This window comes from Myxine glutinosa, chromosome 1, assembly GCF_964187855.1.
Source record: "Myxine glutinosa chromosome 1, kmMyxGlut1.1, whole genome shotgun sequence".
Taxonomy (NCBI): Eukaryota; Metazoa; Chordata; class Myxini; order Myxiniformes; family Myxinidae; genus Myxine; species Myxine glutinosa.
The window spans coordinates 363989032-364007651 of NC_136261.1; the positions used below are offsets into that span (position 1 = coordinate 363989032).

General features: G+C 42.9%; 1 protein-coding gene across 12 annotated transcripts in view; it reads left to right on the forward strand.

Annotated features, from left to right (window-relative positions):
• The first annotated feature begins 1434 nt into the window (after window positions 1-1434).
• LOC137414383 (uncharacterized) overlaps window positions 1435-18620 on the forward strand; it is a 92801-nt gene continuing 75615 nt past the window's right edge. For 2 of the 12 annotated variants that reach the window (XM_078770026.1, XM_078770024.1), the window contains exons 1-3: window positions 1446-1546; window positions 6812-6900; window positions 13571-13674. In XM_078770026.1, coding sequence (XP_078626152.1) covers window positions 13590-13674 — 85 coding nt within the window. In that variant the 5' untranslated portion in view covers window positions 1446-1546; window positions 6812-6900; window positions 13571-13589. Of the gene's footprint in view, window positions 1547-2186; window positions 2258-3159; window positions 3287-6811; window positions 6901-13570; window positions 13675-18620 lie in introns of all 12 variants that reach the window. The other 10 variants (XM_078770028.1, XM_068099921.2, XM_078770025.1 and 7 more) reach the window with 10 other exon arrangements.

Consider the following 18620-nt stretch of genomic DNA (forward strand, 5'->3'; position numbering starts at 1 on the left):
CATTTTCTCTGCAATAATAGGACCGATTGAGATCAAATTTTCACCGTAGGGGGGACTAGGTCTGTAGAATATTTTAATGGTAATTATGACGTCACAGGTGAAGTGGTTCGGCCGCCATATTGTTTTTCGTGAATACACGAAAACCCCTTTTTCTCTGCAACGGCTGAACAGATCGAGGCCAAACTTTGCAGGCAGAATCGCATACCCATGACGAACAAACAAGTCAGCGAGCATGACGTCATACGTCACATGGTTTCAGAGTTATGACGTTTTTAAGCATAAACCTTTAAAACCGAGCTCCTCCCTCATTTTTGATCCTATCGAGGGGAAAAGTCACAGATGTGTTCAGCATGTCAGTCTGCTAAAATGTCCTTTTGGAATTTGCGATAGGTCACGTGGTTGGCAGATATCGTTAATTAAACGAAAATATTTTTAAAAATGGATATCTCTTGAATTGCTGGTACATCAAACCGTGAGTTGGTAATTATATAATTCACACAGTGCAATACGTGCAGGCTGCTCCACGGAGCGACCTTGCGGGCTTATCAACGAGGCGAGGCGTGACACACATGTGTCTCAGCATACCTCAGATCAAGTTTGAAAACCAGCATCAACCGTGCATAAATTTGCATATTCGATCATTTTTGACAAAGTTATGGCACTTTTAACTTTGGTAGGGGACATGTATTGCAGCGCAATACTCAGAATGCTTGTTCTGTTTGTTTGTTTGGCACTCGCCTACAGGTCACAATTTCGAGTTGTGGAGGTAGTCTCAACTGAGAAGCCTATTGATTTTGAGGTCAAAGGTCATTTTGAGGTCTAATTTCTAAAATCGGCATTTTTCATCCGATTGACTTGAAAGTTCAACAGCATTTGCATATTGTCATTTAATTGGGAAACCAGATATTTTTGAGGTCAAAGGTCAACTCAAGGTCAAACTTCTAAAATCATCAATTTCATCAGAAAAATCGTCAATGTTCATCCGATTAACCTGAAATTTAAAGGGCAATTGCATAGTACATCACTGGATTGGGAAATCAACTATATTTGAGATTGGGATTGTAGGTTTCCATACGGATCGGACCCATGTAGATTTCGACAATGATCGAAAGTTCAAAATGTGAAAAGATATCTTTGGTTTGAACAGGTAAAGCTGCAGCTTTAATGATCCTCCGGAGAGAGATGTATCCTGACTCCGATGAATTCGCCATCAGTTATCGCCATCAGTTGTCAATTGGCGATCGCGCGCTGTTTTGAACCTGGAAGGTACGAATCGGGGTGTATATTTGAGCTCGTGTGGTAACTTCCTTTCATGATTATCGGATTTTATGCCGAGATCTATTTCGTAAGACTAGAAAAGAGAAGCAATGGATATGTGGTAATGCACGCTGGTAGGTGGTAAATAAAAAGCGCAAAGAACTCAAATGACGTTTCGGGGAAAAAAAATATCGAAGAAGAAGAAGAGGCGCTCGTCGATGTGGGATTGTGGGGAGTATGGTCTGGTGGTGGTGAGACGACATCGAAGAGGGCAATCTCAAAGTACACTGTGAGTCGCATCAAGGATTTTGCGGATGTTTTAAACATTCAGTTACGAGTTGGACTGAAAGTGATGTTATTAGTGTGCATTGCTTGCTTTCGGTGTTAAGATTGAGCCTTTGGTTTTCCTTATTCCAGCAATCTTAGTGCGCATGCGCAGATTATATTTAAATTGTATTTTTTCTTTGCAGTGGATGTTCGCGTCATATCTGTTATGAAAGGACATTGTCACATTGTTGCAAGGAAATTTGACTCAGGAGGAGGCCATTTGGCCCATCATGCCTGCGCCGCACCAATGGCAATACCGCATAAAAAAAATCTGCCAGAACGACTTGATTTCATCGAAGGGAAAAGGGATGAGAATAGAGTGCAGTGAGAATGAGTGCAGTGTCTGTGTGGGAAACTCAGCAAGGTGAAAAATTGGATATATATATATAATTAGGGGAGTTTATATTAATTAATTAGGGGAGGGTGGGCGAGGGTGGGCGAAGGTGGTTTAAGGGTTAATTAATGTACAACACCAACCATCCATGCTTATGCTATGTGCCAGTCCTGCCAACATCCCTATAACCTTATATCTCCAATGGGTAGGTACCTATCTAATTCCAATTTAAACTTATGTACTATTTCTGCTGCCACTGCCTTTCCAGGGAGACCATTCCATGCATTAACTACTCTCTGAGTGAAAGACCCCTGCCTTACCACCATCTTCACTCTCAGGGTACGACCACTGGTCTTATCACTGGCTGAGTAATTCATCTGCACTTCATTATCTTCATTATCTTAAACCTCTCTATCGTATCCCATAGTAAGCGCCTCCTTTCTAATGTATAAAGCACTGTCCCCATTCACCGCTCCTCATAGCTGAGTCCAGCGAGGCCTGGAATCAATCTAGTGTCCCTGTGTCCAACCTTCTCTCTGGCAGCTATGTTAGGTTACCAAATCATATTTGCATTTCAAAAGTTACCAAATCATATTTGCATTTCAAAAGTTACCATATCATATTTGAATTTCAAAAGACAAAAGATTACACAGAGCACAAAAAAATCACCCAAAAATATCACGGGGGTGTATTGATTTGTTATATACTGTACTAGTAAAAAGCCCGTCAAATATGACGGGTTGGAAGAGTTTATTCAACGGTGCAGCCTCGTGAGCGTGCCAAAGTCTGAAGCATCAGCCTAGTGTCAGGTCAGGTGTGCTTATATCTTCTTTATTTATTAGATATCGTACAGATGTAAATGAACACTCGTTTTACTCTGCGTGCGTTGCACATCACGTGCAGCGAATTTCATCACCCCGGCCTTGTATTTATTATTTTAAAAAACGATTTTGTACACCGCCCTTGGGTCTCGATTTGCAAGCCACCGTCTACAATTCCAAATAGAAGACATAATTACTCTTGTATGGAAAATGTTTTTCGAGTTTGTTTTATCCTCAAAAATAGACCGTAGTGAACACACATTCGAGTTAAAAGATTGGCCTTTATAAACCTACCCTTATGAAGGGGGACATACATCTGTACAAACACACAAACTGACTGTTGTTTATAAGAACAAGTGTTGTGGCCTCAAAAATCAATGTTATAATTATTCAAATTTCAATGTAATTCTTGCCATCCAGTGAATCCTTTCCTTTCACCAATCCTTCAATGTTGTGAATGAGGATGATGAGATCTCTCCTCGAACTGCTTTCTTGTGCTTCTCCGAGCCGACATGAGAGCAATATCATTTGTATTTGCCACAGAGACGTACGTACCAGCTCTACATACCAAGCACTCGACTTCCAATTCTTCTCGCCCACTTAAAAAACACAGGAATTTTGTCATTACTTCTGCAGTGAATTTACACTTTTGTGTATGGTTGTATGTATATGGTATAACAATGTACGTATATGTACGACTGTACGTATATGTATATGTATGTACAAACAAATGTACGTATATGGTATAACAATGCTACGGACTCAGAAAAGATACTGAGCACGCCACTGGACTCTCACTGTGAGGTTGGACAGGAAGTGAACGTGTGATGTTCGAACACGTCCATTACGAACTTACGACATTACAGAGAGATCCTTGAACAGCAAAAAGAAGGCTGTGGCCTCTCTCTTCCTAGGGAGCTTTGCTGCCCTGAGTTCTTCAAGCCGTGGACCGAACAGCCAGACTTCGGTAGCACTTCTGGTGTTCATGCTTATTGCTTGGTCCACAGCAACAGGATCACCAGTGAATCAGAACCTGAGGATGAGAACATGATATAGATTTAAAAAGATAGAATCATATGCATAAACAACATATTGGGCCTATATTATAGGCGTATATGGGTGAAACTTCAACAATCTGTAGCGACCTATAAATATTGTTCGATCGAGCTGATTGTTTTTATTGAATCATTTTCTCATGAAATGGAATATTTTGGGGAGGTGCTACATTAAAAAATCGGAACGTCAACTTTTGGACCACCCGAGTGTACGTAGTGGGTGGGTTTGAAGGTTTTGTCCCACTGTTTTGCTTCGGTAGTGCTTAGCTAACACCACACCCACAGTTCTGCTCGGCTGTAATAAGTACCCATGTGCGCGTTGATGGCGTGAACCTGAGTTGAGGTCATTAGGTCACCAACAGGTAACATGACATAAAAGGTGAGAGGACCCTTATAGACCTAATTATCCCAACCAGCATCCATGGTTGCTTAACCTGTCAGGTTGCGGAGTTATCTGTGGCCTGGTGCCCTCAGGGTCAGTAGTAGCGGCGGGTCCGAGTACGCACCTCTTGAGCTTACGCGGATATGCGGTGCAGCATATCGGCTTATGCCGATACCATTGTGTCTCAGCATAAGTGTAATGTAATTAAATGTGATATTACATTAGACCATTCATTACATTGGACATTCAATAAATGTGATATTACATAAGCGTCGCTTTAATGTATAGTTAGACGCTGTCTACCCCCCCACCCCCTCAAGTGTGTCTAAAATGATCACCCCTTTTGACCTTTTATTTGATGCTTTTACCTTTGTTATCTGTCTTTCATGTGCCCTTTCAGTGTTTGCAAAGCCGCAAAGTACACGTTCAGGTGGCAAAATGTTTAGGAAGTACACGTTTAGGTGGCAAAACTATCAACGTTATCACTTTGCAGTAACAGCTTTGAAGTGTGCGTCCCTCTCGGTCATCCTGCCAGCCCCCATGTAAATAATATCTATATATTATAATACAGACTTGGCATTTAAAATGGAATTTTTTTTTTTTCTTGACGGGCTTACTTTCTTAACTCAGTATATCAATCTGGTGAGTTTCTTTTACACTTTGGTGATTTATTTGATAAAAGAACCATGTCACTGATTGTCTTTCGCAGCAAGAAGTCAACAACAGGATAATATCACAGGTGGCGTGGCAAAATGTACGGACAGGTGCATTTGATGATTGGCTTCACAGTCGGGTATACAAGGGTTGTTGCATTCTGTATTAGTGGAAAACAACTGCTGCACGTCTCCAAAAGTTATTGCCGCTTCCTCTGGAGATGGTCCGTCAACTCGACAATGCTGTTTGTCATGGAGTGGTGGCTTTATGAAATTATGGCATGAAACAGCGTGCTATTGCTCGGCAGAATGGCATCACTCAAGGTCAGGTGTCAAAGATACTGAAACGAAATGCTCAGAGGGGTGTCCCTACTCCAATACCGAGGCCAGGACGTCCCCGCAGAACCACAAGGAGGGATGATCGCCAGCTGCACCGGTTAGTCTGCAATGGCCGTACCAAGTCAGCTAATCGGCTTAGGGCTGAGTGGCAGCAACTAACAAATGTGCCTGTATCCAGAAGGCTAGTCAACCAACGACTGGTTCAAGCAGGCTATCGTGCCAGGCGTCCCCTGAGAAAGCCACGCCTGACCAGACAACACCGCCAGCGCCGATTGCAGTGGACCAGAGAGCACCGTCAATGGCAGCCAGGACACTGGAACCACGTGATCTTCAGTGACGAGTCTATATTTCTGGTCTATCGTCAAGATGGCCGCGTCCGAGTGCGCAGACAAGTGCATGAAGCCTACAACAAAGATTGTATAGTGCCAAGAGTCCAAGCTGGAGGTGGTGGGGTGACCGTTTGTGCTGCTTTTCATGCAGGGGGCAAAACTGACCTGGTTGTTCTGAATGGAAACCTGAACCAGTTCAAGTACAGGGCCATTCTGGAAGAAACATTGCTTACATTTGCTCGTGCAGCCTTTCGAGGAAACTTTGTCTTCCAAGATGACAATGCACGGCCTCATTGTGCTCGCATGATCCAACACTTTCTTGCTGACCGTGGTGTAGAGCATATGGAGTGGCCTGCCATGTCCCCGGATATGAATCCAATAGAGAACTTGTGGGCAGAATTAACGCGTCAAATCGACCACTTGGACCAGCAGCCGACCTCTGTGCGTGAATTGCAGCAGGCTATTGTCACTGCATGGCAAGTGATTCCTGTCCAAACCTTGGCAAATCTCGTGAACAGCATGCCTCAACGTGTACGTGCTCTCCTGAATGCTCGTGGGGGTTACACGAAGTACTGAACTGTAATTTTACTGTCCGTAATCCCAGTCGTAATGTAACTTTTGTTTTTGTTAAAAAGAAATTTGGCTAATGTCAAAATAAAGAGATACTTCTGGAAAACGTACAGAAGTTTAACACAGTACTGTCCATGAATTGAGTTCGATATCAGTTTACATCACTTTCAAGGATCAATTTATTTGTTTCGAAATGTCAAATGTGGTTTTTGCTTCTTTTAAAGGTCACATTAACAAAATATAGAATAATTTCAACATAATTCCAATGAACTTTTGGTTCTAAGACATCTTGAAAAGTAAGTTCACCCCCACAAAAAAAATATTCCATATTAAATGCCAAGTCTGTATTTGTATTTATTCGCCACCAGTCTGGCCCCCTGTCTGGTTCGAATCCCGGTCGATCGCTGAATTAACGCCAGGGGGTTTGACTCAGCCTGTCATCCTTCCGAGGTCGGCAAATTGAGAACCAGTTCACTGGGAAATCCCTGTTTGTCGTAAAAAGGCGACAAAAAGGGTTGGCGGCAGGAAGGGCATCCGGCCGTAAAACATTGCTCCAAAAAGGGGACCAAAAAACAACAACAACCATGGTTCCCGAAAAAGGCCAACCCCTGCTTTGCGGGGGAAAATGGCCTCTAAAGGTGGTTATTTTATTATTTTTAGTCTGTCCCCCTGTCTGTCTGTTTGGGTGTGGCTTCGAAATTTAAATCATGGCCATTTTCTTGATCTGTATCCTGCACACCACAGGCCTCGCATGCCTCTCAGTGCTGTGGCTACTTGAGTGGGTGTACGTATGGATATTTGGAAAGAAGATTGTTTCCTGATAAAAAAATAAGGTAAGTGGCGTGTTTGTGGGCTCTCTGGATTTGATTCAATGAATGCTTAAACATTTTGTGTTTTAAGCTCTCAAGGCTGCATTGGCTGACATATTTTCACAAATATATGGGTCTAAGTTTTTTTAATTATTTTTTTTTCTTTTTCTTCAAGCAAATGATTCATTTCATTGCATGCCTGACATGAAAAGCTTTTGGATTCTACAAAGAATGAAGATGGATGGTTTAATAATCGTGTTGTTTAAAAATCACATTTCAAATCGCGTTATAAAAATGCATTTTAAAAATCACATTTGAGTGAGGAGAGAGGGGAGGTGGGGAGAGAGTGAGGGGGTGAGGTGGGGGTAACTCCTGATAACTTAAACAGTTTAGTCGGCCAGTGCTCCTCGACGGTTCAGCATGTGGCCAAGTTCCGAACACGGTCTAAAACCATGCTGGTTATAAAGGAAAATATGTAACCCGTATCAGGGATACTCTGATAAAGCGCTGGAATTCTAGCAGGAAGATGGACACGCTTGCTTTATGAAGTAATTGTTTAGTAAATAAAGGTCAGGCAGGACGAGAACAGATTCTCGGGACGGCAGCATGGAAACTGTACCATATCTATCTATAATTCCAGTAATCTCTGTGTGTGTGTATGTGTGTATGTCTGTGTGTTTGTCTGTGACCGCTGTTTCTCGACAACCACGGGTCCGATATACTTGAAACTTGCCAGGTATATTGCTGGGGACCCGAGGATGTGCCTTTTCAAGGTTTCATATTAATCGGACAAGTAGTTACCGAGCTATGTCCAAAAAACGATTCAACCAATCAGAGAGCAGCGAGTTATCACGTGTGCCGAACGTGGCAAACAGACTCTGCCTCGGACGGCACATTTGAGAGCGTATTCATTTATTTCACGTTGGCAAACTATGTTGGCGTTAAACTATGTTTTAAAACTAATTAAAACTAATTTGCGATTCTTTCGCTTTCCTGCGCGTTTGTGCACGCTATGGCGATTTCTTTACCAAACTCCGCAAGCCGTTCGCTTTGGACCAAACCATTTCATGTAAATAGAGGGGGGGGGGGGATTGTCACCGTACTCGCAAGCCGTTCGCTTTGGACCAAACCATTCCATGTAAATAGAGGGGGGGGATTGTCACCGTACTCGCAAGCCGTTCGCTTTGGACCAAACCATTTCATGTAAATAGAGGGGGGGATATAATTTTAGATATATATATAGTACGGGCATGCCCTCGTATATATAAATTGACATATGTGGGGAAATTACATGCCGAGACTAGGAATTGAACCCAGGTCTTCTTGTGAACTGTACCAGTGCTCTGCCATCTGAGTTTTCACCAGAGGACCTGGGTTCGATTCCTGCTCTCGGTGTGTAATATTCCCACATATGTCATTTAATTAGTTATAATCCTGTTCATTTTTTTTTTTTTTTTTTTTCATCAAATATGCCGCTCCAATGTGAAAACTTGGCAGGTAAAAAGACTTGATACTGGTACCTAAATACATCCCTGCTTATGTACTTAGAGAATGCCTGTGCTATTATGTGTGATGTTCTCAGATGCGTCGAGAGCCAGCACGGGCCAGCACAGCACGAGAGCACAACCTTGGGGTCCCCACCCCCACGCTTTTTTTCTTTTATAACTTTTTAAGGAACTTTCTTTAATGAAAAACGAAAAACTTTTTAAAAACAAATGGTCACTTTTATTTAGCGATATGATTGAAAATAAAGGAGATAGCGGTACGTTTGGACCGATCGAGTTAATTCGCAGTTAATTCGTTGAACATTATTTCTCCATAAGATTGGCAAAAATACATTTGAAGATTGTTAATAATTTTTTTGGGACAAAGGTGATACAAACCCATTTATTTGTAACTCACATTTCTGGTTAATAACCATTTTCTGTAAAGTTTGAAACCACCATTAACAGCGGTAAATGTTGTTTTGTTTCCGCAATAAAGCCGGAAAGGTAAGCAAAATCAGCTTCTGGGTTTAAATGTAACGATAAGGAAATGAGAATGAGCCGGTTTGAGGTTTCACCATACTGTTAAAAAAAAAAATTACAGAAGCCCTCAGCCCCGAACCCCCCTAACTCTGCTCTCGACGCCCCTGGATGGTTGTTGAGTTATATTGTATTTTAGTATTAGACGGTGGCCATTTTGAATTTTCAAATTTTGAAAAATGGCCGTCACAGGCCAAAAACTGGGATGGCACTACATCTATTTTTTCTTGTAACGGCCTACTGATGATATGTACCAAGTTTGATGCTTTTATCAAAAAGTGCACGATTCATCCCCCTATCCGCTCTACTAGTCTGCTTGTCTGGCAATCAAAAAAATTTAAATCATTCCAAACAGGAAACTTACTATTTATAAGGACGTCATTTAGAGCACAAACAACAGGCAAGATTAGTCATGTTAAATAAAAAAATTAAAAAAACACCTTTAGAGGCCATTTTTCCCCGCAAAGCGGGGGTTGGCCTTTTTCGGGCACCGTGGTTGTTGTTGTTTTTGTTGGTCCCCTTTTTGAAGCAATGTTTTACGGCCGGATGCCCTTCCTGCCGCCAACCCTTTTTGTCGCCTTTTACGACAAACATGTTATAAACGAATGTTAAATAAGATGTTGTAAAAGACAGTGAACAACAGCGTTAAACTAATGAAAGTTTTTAAATTTTATTCCTGCAGCCTTTAAAACTATTATTTTATTTCAATTGAACTATATACGAGATAGAGCAGTGTAGATCACAAATTGCCTTCTTGGCATTTCCAAAACCTCTAGTTCAGCAGTACTTGGACAAAATATTATGCCATCTCAACCAATGAAATTTGCTGCTCGTGCTCTTAGCGTTGAGGAATATCGAGACATCAGACAAAATTGCAGCTCATAGGAAACGTAGATAGGGCTCAGAAATGCAAAGCAAGAGTTGAAAAGACTTTCTGTGCCCTTTTTCTCAAGACTATTTGGGGATAGGTAAGGTGTACTTGGAGCACTCGTATTTCTAGGGATCCTTAAATATCATGAACTAGCGGGAGTACCCTGCGTTGCCGGGTGAGGGGAGGGGGGGGGCTGGAGGGGGAGGGTTGAGGAAGGGGGAGGGGTGGGGAACGGAGTGGGAGGGGAAAGATATACTACATATACATCTTTTTTGGGTGGAGGGGCTTTGACAGGCTCCTTTTGGGGGAGGGGGGAAGGGAAGGAGGAATAATTTACCCGTGCAAAGAGTGGTTTAACCTCAGTGTTGCCCAGGTAAAAAAGGAAATTGTAATACCCTCTGCCACCATCACCAGATGGTGCTACACGGTACACATTTACATAGAGAATTTACGCTCCTCTCCTGGTCCCCCACACCCCCGAATGAGGCCGCGGCCACATAGCCTATGTTCCCCCCAGCCAAAGTTGTGTTTGTATTTGTACCCCGAGTAAAGTATAAAAGTGTTTATAGCTGGAGTACCCGGCGGCGTTGCTCAAGCAATAAAGAAACATTAACATATTTGAAATGAGGGCAAATATAATGGAAAAGCAATTATTGTTACGGATCCAGGAGACGGCACTCCCATTAGCAAGGGGGGGGGTTAATCCCCTTGTCCTGTTAAGCTGGCTGTCCGACCGGTCCTGGGGGTATGACGTCACTTCCGGTCGATGGTAAGTAGGGTTGTAAGCCCAATTTGTCTTAATACCTAAGTACTACCACCGGCCGTAAGCGAGGAAATACTCCCACCCGGGCCGCAGCGTGATTGGATTGCGCCGAACGAAGCGAGCTGCGACTCGGGCCGTTACCAAGAGACTAAACCCGATTATAAAGCGTTCGGCCAAAATCGCGCCACAGGTACTCAATTGAAAGAAAAGACTAAAGCGATCGGGGAAGAATGAAACCCAAAGGGGTAAGAAATAACAGGTATTTATTAATTATTTACACAACCAAAGAAACCGAAGAAGAAACGAAAGCAATTTACAGTGAAGAGGAAGAAGCAGATACACTGGGCAAGCCTTAAACAGTCTTAATTATGGAGAGCCCAGACAACAAAAAGGATAGACCATGGACTTACACGACAAAGGGGAGTTGCAGGCAGGAATCACTGGAGGAGGGAGAAGGGTCCGTGCAGGGCTGGAAGGTTCGGCAGGGTCCAGCAAGGAGGTCCGCTCCAGCTCCACGCTCCGGGCTGGAAGCGAGCAGCCGGCGGCTCCACGTATTCGGTTTTACACGGCAGGGGCTTTCTGAAGCAGCTCCGCGCAGCTCGTCTCTCATTCCTTCTCACCGGCTCTCGTACCTTGTTCGTCCCACTCACTCAACTCTCTTCGGACCCTCTCACTCCAACTCCCTCACTCAACTTCTCGGTTCGGCTGGATCACTCCTCTCCCTCTCGTGCCTTCTCACCGACTCCCCTTGCAGTTGCTTTTATTGCTCTCTCCGAAATCAAGCCGCCAGCTCTGAGAACACGCCTACCGGTTCGCTAACCGCGATGCTGGTTGGTGGTTAGGGCTTACCGACGACGCCCCTGGTGGGTTGATGACAGGGCCACGCCTCTTCCTCGGCGTTCCGCCCCCTTTTTCCTGTCCTTGGCCTCGTGCGTAATGGAGTTCTGGCTGCTGGCAACGACGTACCACAATTTGGAGAGGGAGAGCAAATGGATGGAATGGGGCCTATCTTATTTGATTAATGCAACGTAGAGTCAAACTATTGGAAACACAGCCTTACCTGAAACACATAATGATGAAATAACTACGAAGAGGGCTTATGGTTCGCTACATGTTGTTCATGGACTAACTAGGGGATGACCTTTGATCTTAACAATGAAATGGAGGTATTTACAAAGAGAATTATTTACAAAGGGTATATTTACAACAATTTACAAGTGCAGGGTTCTCAAAACCCCAACAGTATTTGTACCCCGAGTAAAGTATAAAAGTGTTTATAGCTGGCGTACCCGGCGTTGCTCAAGCAATAAAGAAACATTAACATATTTGAAATGAGGGCAAATATAATGGAAAAGCAATTGCATCCAAATCAGAATCGATCACAAATATCAAATCATCATTTTACCTTTTCGTTGAATGTCTGCTGGTGAATGTGCCGTTCATCACGTTTCTGAGTTAAGTATGATGACGTTCAAGAAGAAGAAGAATCTTTACTGCCAACTTCGTACACTTCCGGAATTGATTTATTTGTGTTCAAATGTTTGTGAATTGTTTTGTATTTATTTATGTGAATGTGTACTTGTATATAATTAGAACTGTCATTAATCAAAAAGGCTTAGGCACTCTGGAGAGATTTATTTTTTAAATCCCAAAAAACGAACTTTTTCTTTTCAATTTTTTAAATTATTATTATTATTATGTTTTCCCCAAAACACTCCCATGCACTTACTGATGAACCTCTGAAAGTTAGACGAAGATCTGTTCAGCCATCTCTGAGAAAAATGGCGACACACACACACAGACAGACAGACCAACGGCTCTTATATAGTAGATGAGTCTCGATCCTGACTGTAAAAGTCTGAAAAAGGTTTTTATGCCTCCGCCCCCGAAGGTGGCCGGAGGCATTATGTTTTCGGGTTGTCTGTCCGTACATCTGTACGGGCTAAACCTAGTTTTTCTCAGCGACCACATGTCCAATTGAGACGAAACTTTCAGGGTAGGAATGACACCTATGCAGAATGTTTTATGATAATTGTGATGTCATAGGTCACGTGGTATGGCAGCCATCTTGGAATAGACGCATATAATTAAAAAATTCTTTATCGGAAACCGCTGAATGGAAAAATTTTAAACTTGGCACATTGTGCAGTACTTCCAATGGGGAACAAAAACATGATAATGGTGACATCATAGGCAAAGTGGTATACCAGCCAAATCTAAAATCGCATGCTCATTATCTATGACCCATTTGTATTGAAATATGAAATTTATGACATCATAGGGCACATGGTTTGGCAGCCATATTGGATTCTAAGGAAAATATTCAATAACTGTATCTCTGAAACCACATACACTATCAATGCTAAATTTTACAAATAACATCTAACACAATTGTTGCATATAGTTTGAGAAAATGATGTCGTAGGTCACGTGGTTTGGCAGCCATTTTGGATAGAAAAACGAACCTTGTCCGATCAGCACGAAACTTCACAAATGTGATCCCCGACACATACCTATGCAGAGTGTACATTTTTGAGGTCATATGTCACATGGTGTGGCAGCCATATTAGTTTGAAAGCTGATGATTCAAAAAGATCCCTTCTCTGAAACCGCTTGACCGATTGATGTGAAACCTGTCATGGCTGGTGAAAATGTGATAATTTAAAACAGCTGAAGGGATTTAAATCAAACTTGTTTATTTTTAGGACAGTCGATGAGGGCATCTACCAGTTGTGGGACTATGCGGAGGCATATTGGAGACAAAGTCGCATTGCTCTAGTTTTTACATAATTTAGAAAAGATAGGCTACTGAAGGAAATGTGAAGTAAAAATTTCCTTTGAATTATTTTTGTAACGGTCAAGCAATGTGTTTTCTTGACCAATCAGGTAAATATCAGTTTTCCAAACCTTTATATGGTAATGTGCTGGGTTTAAAATACTCTCGTATAAACCCAAGTTACATGTTTATTACTCCAAAAAGGTTCACCCAACCAGCCACGGTGCACAGTTGGATTTAAAAAGACCTGTTTTGCTTAGATGCTGATGAAATGGTGAGATGGAAGGATTTGAAATCTTGCGGATCAAGATAGAGGATGTGGACTCCGTTGTTTCTGAAGAAGAGAAAGGGGCCAAAAAAGATGGTAAGTTGTCAAAGATCTTGTAACATCATAGTTTTCTCATTTATTTGTTTTGCATGAAGTCGTTCAAATGTCTTCTGCAAATAGAATACACCTTTATGTGCTACATACCTTTCAAACATACCTTTAACTGGTAACATACCTTTAAAAGTATGTTATATTATCAACCTGGTGGTGGCTTAGCGGTCAGGGTACCAGCTTGGGATCCTAGGATCCTGGGTTCGAATCCCGGTCGATCGCTGAATTAACGCCAGGGGGGTTGACTCAGCCTGTCATTCTTCCGAGGTCGGCTAATTGAGTACCAGTTCACTGGTAATTCCCTGTTTGTCGTAAAGGCGACAAAAAGGGTTGGCGTCAGGAAGGGCATCGGGCCGTAAAGCATTGCTTCAAAAAGGGGACCAAAAAACAACAACAACCACGGTGCTGGCCAACCCCCACTTTGCTGGCCAAAAGGCCAACCCCCGCTTTGCGGGGAAAAATGGCCTCTAAAGGTGGTTTTATTTTATTTTATACCTTTAAAAGTGCTTGCAAGTTGTGTTGTTCTACTTGAATCTTACAGTGAAAATACTTCTCAATTGACATACCTGCTGTTGTAGAAAAAATGATTAAGAATGTATCTGAGTCGTTGTGGTCAAAATTCAAAACGCTGTAACTGATATACAATGTGTAAATAATTATTCCTCAGGATCACAGTTTTGCATAAATTTCCGATTGGTATTTACATGTACCCTGGTGACATTTGTGGCAGACTCTTACAAAATACAATGTAGATAAGTGAAAATTCCATTAATTTCTCTATTTTTGTTTGTTTCTCCATTTTGGACCTAGCTCATGATCAGGCAAGCAACAACTTTTCAAGATTAGTAATACCCGCTCCCTCCGGGAGCTAAATATCGTATCAATATCCCTCTCTCAGGAAGGGACCAGTGGTTAAAGCACTTGCACTATTCCACATACAACAACACACAACATGCATTTTAAGGCCATTTTCCCTGCTAGAGCGGGGGTTAGCCTTGCGGTCCCCATGACAATCTTCTTCATTTTGCCCTATTTTCTGCATCTCTCCTTGTTAACCCCCTTGCCTGCATTTCTTCTTCCACCATCTTCAGCCAAGTCTTTCTCGGTCTTCCCCGTCCTCTACTTCGTTCTACATTCATTTCCATCACTCTTCTCAACCAGTCACTTTCATCCTTCCTCCACACATGACCAAACCATCTCAACCTGTTCCTCTTCACAGCATCCATCACAGGCTCTATTCCCATCATCTTTCGCAATTCATCATTTGTCTTCCTCTCTCTCAACGATACTCCGCACATCCACCGAACCATTCGCATTTCCACCCTTTCCAGCCTTCGTTGCTGCTCTACGTTCATGACCCATGTCTCACTCCCATAAATCATAACACTTCTCACACATGCAGCATACACCTTTCCCTTCAGCTTCAACGACACTCCCCTCCTCATCAGCACGCCACTCAGTTCCCGAAACTTCTTCCATGCACATCTCACTCTCGCAACCGTTGCCGAGTCTGATACACCTTCTCCATTCAGCATGTCTCCGAAGTAGCAAAATGTTTTCACACCTTCCAGCTTCACACCGTCTCCAAGATCCAACTCAACATTTCTTCCATCTGCAGCTCCCTCTGTGCACACCTTACATTTGAATGTAGCTGCCACACTGGTTAATAACCCTCTCAGACCACTACATTTTTGATGAACCCACTCAGCGCACATTGTACATTGAATGGAGTTCACGCCGACGCCCTTCCTGCACACAGCACATGGCCACTTCCGAGTTCTTTCCACCTCACCACATGCTTTACCACTTGCCATCACCTTCGTCTTTCCTATTTTCACCTTCAGACCTTTTGTCTCCGTACATTCCTTCCACTTGTTCATCTTTTCCTTCAGTCCATCCATACTTTCCGCAATCAACACCAGATCATCTGCATACAACAACTCCCACGGTAAACCCTCCTTTACGTTCTGAGCTAGCACCTCCATCACAGCTACAAATAGTAGTCGACTTAGTACCGACCCCTGATGCACTCCCACCTTCACCTCAAACTCACCACTGTTCCCGTCCTTCGTCCTTACAGCTGTGCGCGCTCTTTTGTACATTGCCATCACTACTCTGATCAACCATTCCTCCACTCCTAACTTCCTCAATGCCCATGTCAATACTTCGCGTGGAACCCTATCGAATGCTTTCTCCAGATTAACAAACCCAAGAAACAACTTCTTCCTCCTCTCCATGTACTTCTCCTGCAACTGCCTCACAATAAAGAGCGCGTCTGTCGTTGCTCTTCCTGGCATAAATCCAAACTGCATTTCGTCGATCTTCACCTTCTTCCTTATCATCCTCTCTAACACCGTTTCCAATACCTTCATTCCATGCTCCAATAACTTTATCGCTCAGTACGAGCCACACTCCAGAGTGTCACCTTTCCCCTTGTATAGAGGGACGAGGGTACTCAGTTCCCAAGCCAATGGAATGCAGCCTTCTTTCACCACCAGATTACAGATCTCTGTCATTCTCTTCACACCCCAACTTCCTGCTGCCTTCAACATATCTCCCACAACTCCTGTCGGCCCTCCCGTTTTTGTACTCTTCATTGCTTTTATCGCTTCCTCAACTTCCTTCTCAGTTATCTTCTCTGCCGGTCCTAAAACTGGGTTACTCTCGATGTTGCCATCTCATTCATTCTCTGTATTCAACATCATTTCCATATATCTTTTCCATCTTCCTTTAATTCCATCTGGGTCCACAACGATTTGTCCCACTTCATCCTTCAAACAACTCACCCCCATCACATCACACCTCTCTTTCGCTATCTGCTTTGCAATCCTGAATACCGCTCTCTGACCCTCTTCCGAACCCAAGCGTTCTCCGAACACTTTCCTACATGCCTCCTGCGCCTTTGCTACCTCTTTCTTTGCAGCCTTCTTGGCGTATGTATATATGTATATATATATATATATACATATATATATATATATATATATATACACACACACACAGACTTGGCATTTAATATGGAATATATTTTTTTTTCTTGACTTGGGTTTACTTTCTGAACTCAGTATATCAATCTGGTGAGTTTCTTTTACCCTTCGGTGATGTCTTTGTTGAAAGAACCATGTCACTGATTGTCTTTCGCAGCAAGAAGTCAATAACAGGATTATATCACAGGTGGCGTGACAAAATGTAAGGACAGGTACATTTGAAGATTGGCTTCACAATCGGGTATATAAGGGTTGTTGCGTTCTATATTAGTGGAAAACAACTGCTGCACGTCTGCAAAAGTTATTGCCGCTTCCTCTGGAGATGGTCCGTCAACTTGACAATGCTGTTTGTCATGGAGTGGTGGCTTTACGAAATTCTGGCATGAAACAGCGTGCCATTGCTCGGCAGTATGGCATCACTCAAGGTCAGGTGTCAAAGATCCTGAAACTAAATGCTCAGAGGGGTGTCCCTACTCCAATACCAAGGCCAGGACGTCCACGCAGAACCACAAGGAGAGATGATCGCCAGCTGCACCAGTTAGTCCGCAATGGCCGTACCAAGTCAGCTAATCGGCTTAGGGCTGAGTGGCAGCAACTGACAAATGTGCCTGTATCCAGAAGGCTAGTCAACCAACGACTGCTTCAAGCAGGCTATCGTGCCAGGCGTCCCCTGAGAAAGCCACACCTGACCAGACAACACAGCCAGCGCCGATTGCAGTTGGCCAGAGAGCACCGTCAATGGCAGCCAGGACACTGGAATCGCGTGACCTTCAGTGACGAGTCTAGATTTCTGGTCTATCGTCAAAATGGCCGCGTCCGACTGCGCAGACAAGTGCATGAAGCCCACAACGAAGATTGTATAGTGCCAAGAGTCCAAGCTGGAGGTGGTGGGGTGACCGTTTGGGCTGCTTTTCATGCAGGGGGCAAAACTGACCTGGTTGTTCTGAATGGAAACCTGAACCAGTTCAAGTACAGGGCCATTCTGGAAGAAACATTGCTTCCATTTGCTCGTGCAGCCTTTCGAGGAAACTTTGTCTTCCAAGATGACAATGCACGGCCTCATCGTGCTCGCATGATCCAACACTTTCTTGCTGACCGTGGTGTAGAGCATATGGAGTGGCCTGCCATATCCCCGGATGTGAATCCGATAGAGAACTTGTGGGCAGAATTAACACGTCAAATCGACAACTTGGACCAGCAGCCTGCCTCTGTGCGTGAATTGCAGCAGACTATTGTCACTGCATGGGAAGCGATTCCTGTCCAAACCTTGGCAAATCTCGTGAACAGCATGCCTCGACATGTACGTAGTCTCCTGAATGCCCGTGGGTGTTACACGAAGTACTGAATTGTAATTTTACTGTCCGTAATCGCAGTCATAATTTAGCTTTTGTTTTTGTTGAAAAAAAATTAGGCTAATGTGCAAAATAAAGAGATACTTCTGGAAAACGTACAGAAGTTTAACACAGTACTGTCCGTGAATTGAGTTCGATATCAGTTTACATGACTTTCAAGGATCAATTTATTTGCTTCGAAATGTCAAATGTGGTTTTTGTTTCTTTTAAAGGTCACATTAACAAAATCTAGAATAATTTCAACATAATTCCAATGAAGTTAAGTTCATTGGAATTATGTTGAAATTATTCTAGATTTTGTTAATGTGACCTTTAAAAGAAACAAAAACCACATTTGACATTTCGAAGCAAATAAATTGATCCTTGAAAGTGATGCAAACTGATATCGAACTCAATTCATGGACAGTACTGTGTTAAACTTCTGTACGTTTTCCAGAAGTATCTCTTTATTTTACTCATGAGCCAAACATTTTTTCAACAAAAACAAAAGTTAAATCATGACTGGGATTACGGACAGTAAAATTACAGTTCAGTACTTCGCGTAACCCCCACGAGCATTCAGGAGAGCACGTACACGTCGAGGCATGCTGTT